Source organism: Artemia franciscana, chromosome 1, assembly GCF_032884065.1.
Source record: "Artemia franciscana chromosome 1, ASM3288406v1, whole genome shotgun sequence".
Lineage (NCBI taxonomy): Eukaryota > Metazoa > Arthropoda > Branchiopoda > Anostraca > Artemiidae > Artemia > Artemia franciscana.
Window position 1 is genome coordinate 29,402,382 of NC_088863.1, and position 13,357 is coordinate 29,415,738.

Below are 13,357 nucleotides of genomic sequence, written 5' to 3' on the forward strand. Positions count from 1 at the left end.
TGGCTGTATTCATCAATTTAATATTAAAGTGATAGCCGTCGGCTCCATCCCAAAAAATGATAGGATATTGTGGGGCTTCGTAGCATCGATGAGTTTCAGCAACTATTACCAACTGAGCGTATCGCTTATGAAGAATAATAGCTCGAGGTAAAAACTGATCCCCGACCATGACGATTGCCACTTCGTCGATAGTTGGAGCATTGTATCTACGCACATGTTGGCCAGGAGGCGTTTTGTCAGCGGAAATAACAATTTTATGCGTATCAGTAGGCATCAAATCGACGGCTGTTTTGAACAGACGCACTAAATTATTATTTTCGTGGAAAAGATTGGAAGATTATTTTCGTGGAAAAGAATTGGGATACGATTGTCCTTTCAACGTTGGGAGAAATTTCGCAACATGCATTCAATTCAGAATTTCTATCACTGATGAAGTACAATTGTAAAAATTTATGATTCTCGCCTAAGAATGGTAGAAGGGACCCTGCTCTATGATAAATTTGCCCTTTTACTTTGAAAGTAGGCATAAATTTATCTGGAATTTCGATACCATTTTGTTTAGCTTTTTTAGTTTTTTCTCTTTTCTTTTTAGTTTTTTTTGTAGTTCTTACTTTTTTTGTTTTTTTTATTTTGATTAGTTTTCATTTTCTCCTTTATTTTTTAGTTTTTTTTCTTTTTTAGTTTTTATCTTTTTTAGTTTTTAGTTTTTTACCTTTTTCTTAGTTTTTTTAGTTTTTTAGCCTTTTTTAGTTTTTTTTTTATTAGTTTTTAGTTTTTTTCTTTTTAGTTTTTTTTAGTAGTTTTTACCTTTTTTGTAGTTTTTAGTATTTTATCTTTTTTTTAGCTTTTTAGTTTTTTTTTGTATTATTGTATTTTGTATTATTTTTTGTATTTTTTTTGTATTTTTCTTCTTTTGTATTAATACTAAAGTCAAGGTTCGAGACTGAAACCTCTCGAACCTAGAACCTGGAACATAACGCGTTACCAACTCAGCTACATCGGCTTGGATACTCTTGTTTTTGAATTGGTTTATGATGAAATAATTCAGACGTCATATGCGGACAAACATGACGTCACTCGACAGACAGACAGACAACTTATTTTTATATATATATAAGGTATATATATATATATATATATATATATATATATATATATATATATATATATATATATATATATATATATATATATCTATATATATATATAAATAAATTGTTTGTCTGTCTGTCGACTGACGTCATTATAAGGATTGAGCTGTATGTCGTCATGAAGTTAGTTGTCGTCATGTTTGTTATGACGATGCTTAGTATATGACGTCATTATAAGTATTTAAGACAATCGTTCAAGGACAAATTTTTAATTGTAAGAAGATCGTTGAAAGAGAAATTTTTAATATCTATATATCTATCAATACAAAAGAAGTTGTATGTTTGTGTGTCTGTCTGTCGGTCCGCATATGACGTCTGAATTATTTCATCATATACCAATTCAAAAACGAATGTATTCAAGCCGAAGTAGCTGAGTTGGTAAAGCGTTATGTTCCAGGTTCTAGGTCCGAGAGGTTTCAGGCTCGAACCTTGGCTTTAGCATTAATACAAAAGAAGAAAAAAAACTAAAAAAGGTAAAAACAAAAGAAAAAAACTAAAAAAACGAAATAAACTGAAAAATAAAGAAGAAAAGGACACAACTACAACGGGGATGCTGGAGGCACAGGGGGATATATAAATGACGACGGGGACACAGGGAATGTTCGATTAGCAATCACCATCAACAAAGCTCAAGGGCAATCATTAGAATAATGAGGTATAGATCTAAATACGAATTGTTTTTCCCATGGACAACCTGACAATCTGTTTATGTGCACAGACAATGGGATATCCAAGAATGTTGTATATTCGCAAGTTTTACGTAGTTAAAATATATATATATATATATATATATATATATATGTATATATATATATATATATATATATATATATATATATATATATATATATATATATATATATATATATATATATATATATATATATATATATATATATATATATATATATATATATCCATATTCACAGGTGGGACACAGGGACGCAACTACAATGGCGCGTAACTAATATGGCGCGTAACGACTTACGCTCGCAGGGGGGATTGGGGGGGGGGGGTGAAGCGCCCCCACCAACTAGATGTTGGTTCGGGCGCCTCACCCCCCAACATATATATATATATATATATATATATATATATATATATATATATATATATATATATATATATATATACTTTATTAAAGTTTCCCTCGAGGGCGCACATCCATACCTTGAAGCCTAGTGAGTATTTGTCCTACCTTAAGAAGATATCTTAGAACGTCTTACCAGTTGAATATACGTGAGTACAATCTCCTGTAGCATTTTCTACCAAATCGAGCTGGGGAAGTTCAATTCTATCCACTACTAGAGGAGTTTCGTCTTCCCACGCAAAGACAAGATCGTCGGTCGTATGAGATACTGAAATAAAACATATTAGTAAAAAAAAAAAATTGAACAGTTCCCTGAACTTTTGATGTTGATATTTACTGAACTTAAATAAAGTAACTAGCAATCAGAGTTATGTGAGGATAGATTACTCTGAAAAAAAAAAGACAGACCTGGACCTGGAGAGCCGCCTACTAGCCCGCTTCCCTATTAGAATACATTATCTTCATTCTTACTATTCTTAAAAGTTAGCAAGGTTGAATTCTCTGAAAACTTTCTCAGCTGAATATAAATTGTTACGCAGGCAGCTTACTCATATGCTCTCGTAACTTCAAACGGGCTAAATAGTAATAGAGTGAAAAGTGGAAGATGAAATATCATTCAAACATGTAACCTGTTCAAAAGGTCAGAGATTCTTCAGAAGAGCAGAAGAGATGTAAAAAGTTTCTAAAGCCTTTCATCATCCTAGAAATCGCTTCTCCAATCAATGTCTGTTCTCCAAGTAAAAAACTCTTGGAGGCTTTCGTTATTACATTATCATTGTTATAAGTGATATTATTATTCTGGACAAATCCAAAAAAAAAATGTCTACGAGAGATGGAGAATGCCTCCATCCCTTTTCCCCAATGAATGTTATAGCATCAATAGCCACTGGGCCATCGATGTATTCCAGTATAGGGCTTGTGTATCTGTTTTTTTTTCTATTTGTAAAAGAGCCCTCCCTCGTAGTGTCGGGGAATCCACCGTTGTTTTATCCTATCCCGATGTCCCCCGTGAGAATTATACCCCAACTCTCAAAGACAGAACAAGTCATAAAGCAGATGATTCAATATAAAATTGATATCCTAGCTCTTTCTGAAGTACGATGGATGAGTATGGGCCAAAAACAAATAGACAAAGATTATAATATAAAATACAGCGGTAACAATGCGTCAAGAGATCAAGGAGTAGCCCTTCTGCTAACATGCGTTTCTGTCAAAGCTATACTAAGTTGGACCCCAACATCATCACGAATAATAACGGCTGGACTCCTCGGTTGTCACGCAAAATTGTCCGTAGTAGCATGTTATGCCCCCACGAATGAAACATCCACAGAGGATTAGCAGAGCTTCTACAATGAATTAGTAGGTGTTTTTAAAGATATACCAAGACATGATGCGATATGCCTCTTGGGAGATCTTAACGCCAAAATTAGAAATGACTACATTTTCTGCCCGGAGGTTCTCGGAAAGCATGGTATCGGAGTGCGAAATGATAACGGGGAATTACTGATTAATTTTGCCCTTCTACATGATCTGGTGATAGAGGGAAGCCACCAATCTTTTGAAACTAAAAAAGCACACAGGAAGGTGCCCACTACCTGCAAAACCACTTTTCGTATCAGCAAAGCTAAAAGACAGAGAACCGAATATGTTATTCAATATCTAATTATCCAATAAGTTTGAAACTTTTGTTTCGCCTGAAGATGTAGATTGTGAGACAATATGAGAAGAACATGAAGTCTTACTATCAAGAAGTGGCTGAATCAACAATTGGGTACCGTCTAAAACTGAATTATGAATGGCTCTCCCCAAGGAGATGGGACGATGGCTGAAAGGAAAAAGATAAAAAGCCAACTCGTAAATGCCCATGCACCAAGTGTAAAAATACACAAGCAAAGCGACTATAGGAGACTTGACAGAGAAATCAAGAAAAGTGCACGGGCAGATAAGAGAAACTACATTGAGCAAAAAGTAATACAAACTGAAGATGCAGCAAAGAGAGGGGACTTTAGAACCCTTTATAAAATAACGAATGAAATAATAGGCAAGAAACCGATTCAAGATGGACCTGTAAGAAATTCTGATGGCGTTCTCATCACCAAGCGATACGCTATTGACGAGACATGGGCAATCCATTTTGAAAAGCTTTTGAATAGACCACCGCCTGATACGCAAAGAAATTGAAAAACAGCAAGGCACCAGGTGAAGACCGTATCACGGCGGAATTGATAAAGTAATCAATCAGTTCATGCATGTCTATATGGCTGTCCTTACTCCAAAAATTTGGATAACACAAAAAGTACTAACAGATTGGAAGCGCAGCACACTCATAAAATTCTTCAAAAAAGGTGATAAATCACTACCTTAGAATTGGAGAGGCGTTAGTCTGTCATCAGTACCTGGTAAATTTCTTTCACTAATAATCCTCCGAAGAATACAGAGTCCACTCGACAAGTATTGGAGAGAAGAGCAACATAGCTATAGACCAGGATGTTCATGTACCGATTTGATCCTCACCCTAAGGGTGTTAATAGATGATAGCCGAGGGTGGCAAAACAAATTGTACATGGTATTTATAGACTTTGACAAGGCCTTTGAATCGGTGCATTGTGATACTCTATGGAAACTACTAACCTTTTATGGGATCCCCGAGAAGTTGGTAGCCATCATAATGGCTCTATACGAAGACTCTGAATGTCGTGTTAAGACGACAGAAGGAAGGACAAGATACTTTCCTGTCCTTTATGGGGTTAAACAAGGTTGTATCTTGTCACCTTCCCTATTTGACCTAGCCATTGAAAATTTGCTCCGTAGCAATGGCACCAGAAGCATAAAATTAAACATAGAACACCAAATTAATGATTTAGACTTTGCCGACGATATCACGCTCATTGAGGCCTGTTAACAAAGAGTACAAAAATTACTAGAAGCTGTAAGTGACAGAGGCCAACTTATGGGATTAGTTGTCCCTAGTTGGGACTAGAGATGCGATAACCAGAACACTGAGTAGGCTCAACATTTTAAATGCCTAGGAGCACAGGGATAAATACGGGTTTTACAGTAAAAGATACACCATGCCGCATCGGTCAGGCCTCCAGTACATTCAATAGACTGAAACCGGTATGGAGGTTGTAGAGCTTCTCCCTCCGACTCAAACTTCGTCTATTCAAAAGCAACGTCATCCCCGTCCTGTTATATGCTTCTGAAACCTATTATCTGAATAACGTCCGAGAAAGACGAATTCTAGCTTTCGAGAATTCATGTCTCCGGAGAATATTAAACATCCATTGGTCACAAAAAATTTCTAATGAGAATGTGATACGGATGACTAGACAACCCATAGTGACAGATGTCATTTGGACACGTCGGTGGAAATATTTGGGGCATGTACTTCGTATGGATGAATCCTGGATCCCAAAAGTGACGATCCAGAGACAACCTGAAGAACGAAGAAGAAGAGGCAGGCCGCGCAATACACTCAGGCGCACCTATCAGACAGACCTGCGAAACATAAATGCTTCCCTTCAACCGACACGGGAAGATGTTCTTGCTTTGGCGCACATGAGGGATGACTGGCGGCTGCTTGTAGATGCCTTAAGCACCTTTGGAGGCACAGGAGGATCTAAGGTCTAAGATATAATGACGGAAATCAACACCTTTACCCCGCCTTCGGCATTTAATACTCGTTCCAAAAGGTTAAGAGGGCTTCGTCCGCTAGTTACCAGCCCCTAGAAGGAAGTGGCAAGCATGATCCTCAGAACATGCTCTATTAATGGAATATTGATCTTCTTCCTAGGATTACTCCTTATGGGAGGCTTTCTTGCACCAAGATCAGCACCAAGGGAAATTTTCTTCCCATTGTATGATTTTTGCAGCCTTTACTGGCTTCGATCCATCCAACCTCAGTTGCGTCTTTCACAAAATACAATGCCTCATAGCCAGCCGCTAGGCAAGACGACCAGCAGCTGGACGGAATGACCAGGTGTATCATAGGAAAGTTTTTACTACTAACCTCATTTGTTACTGTATAAGTTTAATTTTTTAAGTCTTGTTTATACTCAATGGCTAAAGTCGTAGTCTTAACTCACTGTCATGAAGTGTCCACTTCCTTTAAATCTTTTCCTATGAGATATTCAGTCCCGTTTGGATTTTTTTCCTACTGGATTGCCAAAAGAACTTACAAAAATCTTAATCTTAAAATTATTTTTCTACAACTTATTATTTGATAGACAGTCGTTCAAACGGTTATTTTAATGATCAATAGACTACCCTTAGACAGTGCCTCTGGAAAACATCTAACATTTCTTTTTTAGTATTTCAGGCCACTCATGTTTAACAGCAATAGCCTACTGGTCAGCTGCAATTACCATGGTGTCTTATATTCTAATCTTAAGGTATGTGTCTTGCTTTGCTTCTTACATTTTTTCAATAAGGCTCTTTTTTTCAGAGAAGCATCCTACATCTTGCCCATTCTACTTTTGAAATTCCGCTGCATCCACCTTAATTATAAATAATGATAGTTTGGCAAGTTGAAAGTACTTACTTGGTAAAATTTTGATCGTATCTACAGTACTGGCATAACCTCATCCATTTCTGTCGAGTCGTTCTCAAGAAAAAAAATATACATAGGCCTGCACACGCAACTATTGCTCTCTTAAAGGGAGTATATACCTAATAAGCACTATAGGCACAGAACCTTCATTAATGCTTTTCAATCGGCCTAGTCCAATACCTGTTCAGTTCATTTTCTCTTAGACTCAGTGACATCTCAAGAAACCTCTCGATAATTTATTATAGGCGGAATAGTTGCTAAGTATATAGTATTCATTTGATTGAACCCTGCCGTTTTGCTGCTAAAACTTTTCCCACTGGGTATTTTAGTATATTCATCATCATTGTACTAAATAATTTGTATCCTACCCAAATCAAGAAGATGCCTCTATAATTAAATTTACTTTCAAGTAACCTAAGTAACCTAACCTAACATCTTTCAAGTAAAACTATTTAATCAAAATTTAATAAAATTGCTACTTTCCCTTTGTCATGAATCATCTGCACAATTTTCTACATCATATCTCCAACTTTAAAATACCCCTATTAAAAATAAAATTTTATCTAATACTGCTAGCTATTATCAATGACTGTGCCCGTGTTATTCGTTGAAGTTTTTGATAACATTTCTAACTTATATCTAATAAATACATTGTGCCTTATATTACTAAAAATTCACAGATTATCCAGGTTTGGACCTGCACTCGTTTGGAAGTTTCAACGATTTATGATTACGAGATTACAAGCTACAAAATGCCTTGTTAGTTTGGGTGACATGAACAGCTCTGGACAGTTCCCTTAAGACTTAAAACAGGCAGACCAAGTGTCATCAAATTATTTTCCAAGATTCATTCATCCAAAAGTTGACCTCGCAGCCAAGTCCCAGAAATCTAATGGTAGAACTTTTCGCCCATACCATAGAGGGGGCGAGGGAAGTCGTCCCCCTTTTCTATGGATCCGCTACTATTCCATAAGAACCAGGAATTGTATATACACCTCCTTGTATGTTTTTTTCGGAATTACATCTTTGCCTTTTCTGTTTCAGTTTGCTGGAATCCCAGAATAGAAAAGGATTCAGACGTTAAACAATATGTGTTTAGCAGACATCTTGCCTTAACGTTTTATTCTTTGGAATTTGATATTTTACCATATTGTTTTTTTTTAACGTAAGTTTTTATTTTTTTTGTACACTTTTTCGTGTTTTTCTTCGTGTTCTTTGTCTATTTCTTTATTCTTTGTTTGTTATTTAGTTTTGTTTTCTTTAAGCGAGTTTTTTTTTCCGTTGGTAAAGGTTTCTGGCTGTAGAGCAGAAATACTAAGAATTTTATTATTGTTTTCGTATTAAAAAGTTTATTTTTTATTTTTACTTGACTCACTAAAAAAATAACTTTTTAGTTTACGTTTTGTTTCAGTTGTAAACGAAAAGACAGTGCAGTCTAAAGAATTACTTAGGCTTCGTAAAGAGCTGATGATATTGACGTCAAAATAAATGAAGATATTCTTTTTGGATAGAAAGCTCATTACTGTTAAGCTTGACTCCTTTTCAGAAAATGGTGGATTAACAGAAAGGAATGTGATGGGCACAGGGTCCTTACTGTTCACAAGAGGTACTTTAAAATTAGTTAGCTGATAGATTATATCGAGAATGTACTTACAGCTTTCAATCTTCAAGGCACATTGCTGAGTGTCATGGGGATAGTTCTGAAAGTTCATCGGGCAAGATAGAAGAAGTGACAGCCTAGAAAGTTGGAACTTAAATTATTAATTTTATGGTAATAGTATTTTCGCTTATAGCAATGTTTTTCCTAAATTGTGAAAATGGATCTGAGTTAACAGGTTTACTTAAATTCTCTATAATTTGAACAAACCATAGTAACATCTATTAATATGTACTATGGCTTTCGACTCATCCCTAGGGTGGGGGGAGAAACTGTGTCCGCTACCTCAACAACTGCTGCTGGGTGGCAGAGTGGGGGGGGGCTGTGGATCGCCCAAATAAATAAACTTTTTTATTTTGATTCTGCTTATATTTGCGTCATGAAGGGGACGTTGCAATTAATTTTCTTCCCAGGCACCCCCCACCCTAGGAATGGGTCTGTATGGCTTGACATAAGGCTGGATCATTCACTGTGGCTAGTATTACCATAGTTAAATAATGAAATTAATCTCAAAAGTAACACCAGACAGACCTTGCCTAGCCTAGAAAACACAGTCTAAAAATAGTAAAAGTAAACTGAAGGAAAATTCGCTTACGCTGTTAGGACCACAAATTTATAACTGATGAAGAAATGAAAACACAACAAGCAGGAAAACTACTACTACAACAACTAACTACAGCACTAAGCCGCTCGAGGAAAAAACAGCTACGGACTCTCCTCGTCCATCCCAATTTATTCAAAGTCTTCCCTTTTATACCCTTCCATGAAGTTCCTACTTGCCTTAGATCTTTCCTTACTACATCCTCTCATCCCACTTGGGAACAACCCGCTTTTCGTTTGGCCCTAGACAATTGGCCGATAAAGACTTGATAAAGTCTTGAAAACCTGTCATCCTGCATCATCGGAGCGCGTCCTAGCCATCCCATTCTTGCTCTCATTATAGCCCCAGGAAACAGGACTGAGGCCTATTTTTCCTTACAACTTACTATTTGAGATACTGTATGTCAGTCGGGTACCCAAAACAATCCATAGACAATTTCTCTGGGAAAACATCTAGCTGCTCCTCTTCCGTGTTTTGTAGTGCCCACGCTTCAGGACCGTACTTGACCACCGTCATCACTGTAGCTTCCAATCTTCTAATATTGGTTCACAGACTTACCTTCCTATTCTCCCTAGCTGTTTCAACTGCAAAACAAAAACAACGTCCTAGGCCTTAGTTATTCTACTCTTTACATCTCCATTGCCTCCACTGTCTTTACTAATAATTAAATAAAAAAACTATTTTTTTTTAGCTGAGAGTAAGGAGCGACATTAAACTTAAAACGAACAGAAATTACTCCTTATATGAAATGGGTTGTCCCCTCCGCAATCCCTGACTCTTTACGCTAAAGTTTTTAATTGTTTTAAAAAGTATAATTGTGGCAAAGAGTCAAACTTTAGCGTAAAGAGCGAGGGATTGCGGAAGGGACAACCCATTTCATATAAGGAGTAATTTCTGTTCGTTTTAAGTGTTAATGTCGCTCCTTACTTTCACCTAAAAAAATTAGTTTTTCTTATTTAATTTCTGAACGTTTTTGAATTAATACATGTTTGATTTGGCTCTCCGTATATAAATTATTAAAATGAAATTTGTATAATAATTAAGGCCTAGTTGCCCTCCAATTTTATGGTTACTTAAAAAGGCAATTAGAACTTTTAATTTTTAACGAACGTTTTTATTAGTAAAAAATATACGTAACTTAAGAATTAACTTACGTAACAAAGTTTTATATTCTTATATTTTTGATTATATATATGAGGGGGTTTGTCCCCTCGTTAATACCTCGCTTTTCACACTAAATCTTAAGTTTTGTCCTAATTCTTTAAGAATGACCCCTGAATCAGAAAGGTCGTAGAATAAATAGTTGAAACTACTAAAAATACTTTAGCATAAAGAGCGAAGTATTTATCTCCTCCTAAATACCTCTCTCTTTATATTAAACTATTTTAGAACCCCTCATATGCGTAAAATCTCTGTTCGTTTTAAGTTTTAATGCTACTCCTTACTTTCAATTGATAAGACTTTTTCACGTTTATATTTTCATTTTTTTTAATAGTAATGCTAGAAAATCCTGTGCCCTTTTCATTGAATTTCTCCTCCCCATGGAATATTCCTCCAAGGAAAGATCCCCCTACATAGCCCCCTTTCCTCAACCCCACACCCAAACCAAAAAAATCCCCCTGAAAACGTCGGTACACTTCCCACTAACCATTACTGTATGTAAACATTGGTCAAAGTTTGTAACTTGCAGCCCCTCCCCCAGGGACTGTGGGGGAGTAAGCTATCCCCAAAGACATAGTTATTATGGTTTTCGACTATGCGGAACAAAATGGCTATCTCAGAATTTTGTTCCGTTGACTTTGGGAAAAAAATGAGCGTGGTAGGGGGCCTAGGTGCCCTCCAATTTTTTTGGTCACTTAAAAAGGGCACTAGAACTTTTCATTTCCGTTAGAATGAGCCCTCTTGCAACATTCTAGGACTACTTTGTCGATACGATTACCCCTGGGAAAAAAACAAAAAAAAAACAAAAAAAAACAAATAAACACGCACCCGTGATCTGTCTTCCGGCAAAAAACACGAAATTCCACATTTTTGTAGATTGGACCTTGAAAATTTTATACAGGGTTCTCTGATACGCTGAATGCGATGGTGTGATTTTCGTTAAGATCCTATGACTTTTAGGGGGTGTTTCCCCCTATTTTCCAAAATAAGGCAAATTTTCTCAGGCTCGTAACTTTTGATGACAAATACTAAATTTGATGAAACTTATATATTAAAAATCAGCATAACAATTCGATTCTTTTGATATATCTTTTAGCATCAAAGTTCTGTTTTTTAGAGTTTTGGTCGCTCCTTACTACAGTTCGTTACCACGAACTGTTTGACTAATTAAAAAAAACTTTTTCCGTAAAATAGGTTTTCAAATAAAAGTAAACAGCTCCAATACAACACAAATTATTGTATATATTGACATAAGTAGTGCTGACAACTCCAATGCCTTCTCAAGACTAAAAACATAATTTGTAATTTTCTGAAAAAATTAATATTAATTGTCAGTTTAATATACATATAGAAATTGTTTTAAAACTATAAGAGGAAAAAGTGAAAACATTTAATTTTTTTTTTTTTTTTTTTTTTTTTTTTTTTTTAGTAAAGTAAATACCAACGAAGACCGTACTGCCTTTCCATCATAAGTAACAAGTAGAATAATGGAGACGGTTTTTATTTATATAAGACTGTGGAACGCAACTTTAAATGAATATTTCAACCCTTCAACCCCTATTTCAAAAGAACTCGCATTAAAATAAAATTTTTAAAACTAAAATATTTTCAAAACAGTCCTACCGTCAATAATTCAAGGAAGCTCAAGTAGGACTGGTACATAAAGCTAGGTGAAAAAAGACAATTTATTCAAATAAAATAAAAACATTTACAAACAAGCTTTTAAAGTTAATCTTGGCTTTTTGGCAGCCAGCCTAGAAAATCTATCCGTAAAAGGTTGAGTGGAATTGTTTACTGGTTTTTAAATATAATTAGTTAAATCATTTTTATATCAATTTGTGTATAAGGTATTAAGTGAATATTCCCCCAAATCCCTATATAAAGAAGTATTGCTATTTGTTTTTATTCTAATTTAAATTCCCCCTCGAACAACCTGTTTTATGCCTAAATCATTGCTAATAATGGAAGTTTCTTCAAAAAGCATTGTATGACTAGGATTATCAAAGATATGATTTCCTAATATTGTTCCAGAAAGAAGAGATTTTCAGAAAGAAAATATCTTGAAAATTTTATTTGAAATCTGTCGACGGTTGACTATTCTCAGGTTGTTAGGTTGGAAAGGAATTTATTCAGTCACGGTTTTCGCTTGTCTAAAGGACGACTTTATAAGAAATTGGAAAGTCTAGGTACAAATGTTCGATCAATTATCATGCTTATACTCCGAGGTTTACTCCTTGGCCCCTTATCGTTAATCTCTCCTCTAGAACTCTTGAATCTAAGGATATCTAAACTCTTGAAAAAGGTCCAAAATTCTCTTTTCCACCAAAATAAGTTCCAGTTTCAGATGAAGTATCCTCTCAAGAATCCTCTTTGCACAAACAACACATATCTATTTCTAAGCCAGATGAAGTTAGGTTTTGTTTTATAAACACATTTTACGGCAGCCAAAAACAGTTATGTTTCCTACTAATTTGACGTCAGATATTTCGAAAAAAATATTGTCTTAGCTTCGCAAAGATTCGTCTATTATAATAACTAAAAGAGACAAAAACAATTCACTCCTAGTCATGTATACGTTAGATTATGATAACAAAATTTATTCACCCTTAAAAGACAAAAATACTTTTATTACCAAGACTCACGATCATACTGATAAGTTTGCGAAAAAATATATAACCGAATTAAACAATCTAAAACAAAATGGTAAAATCACCCCTAAATTGTAGAATAAATTTTTACCCCGTGGTAACTTTTGTCCAAAATTTTACGGTTTACCAAAACTACATTCCCGTTTGGCCTATTGTACCATGTGCAAAACCCCCTGCTTCCAATATTGGAAAGTAGTTAGCCTTTCAATTACTGGAAATGGTATTATCCATTTCAGATAATATATTAATAAGTTGTTTTGACATTTTTTCTAGGTATACTAATATTGATGCAGCAATATCCGAGCAATTATTTAAAAAAAGTACATGAAATTTATCATTTAATTGAAGATTTAACAACAGGAATAGATTACGAGGTTTTAATGTCCACAGTCAAAATTTGTAATAAGTATTCAATGTATTTTCAGTTCCGTAATTCTTTGAGTCAACAAATAAAGGGCCTTCCCATGGCGGCACCTCAATCCAGGTTAATAACGAATATT

The 13,357-nt window shown here is 35.2% G+C and overlaps 1 protein-coding gene across 3 annotated transcripts in view; it reads right to left on the reverse strand.

Moving 5' to 3' along the window:
- The window catches only part of LOC136028307 (glycine receptor subunit alpha-2-like), a 131,784-nt gene that overhangs the window by 38,303 nt on the left and 80,124 nt on the right, over positions 1-13,357 (reverse strand). For all 3 annotated transcript variants that reach the window (XM_065706071.1, XM_065706087.1, XM_065706078.1), the window contains 2 exons: positions 8,445-8,527; positions 2,378-2,509 (listed from right to left, as the gene is read on the reverse strand). In XM_065706071.1, coding sequence (XP_065562143.1) covers positions 2,378-2,509; positions 8,445-8,527 — 215 coding nt within the window. The remainder of the gene's footprint in view (positions 1-2,377; positions 2,510-8,444; positions 8,528-13,357) is intronic.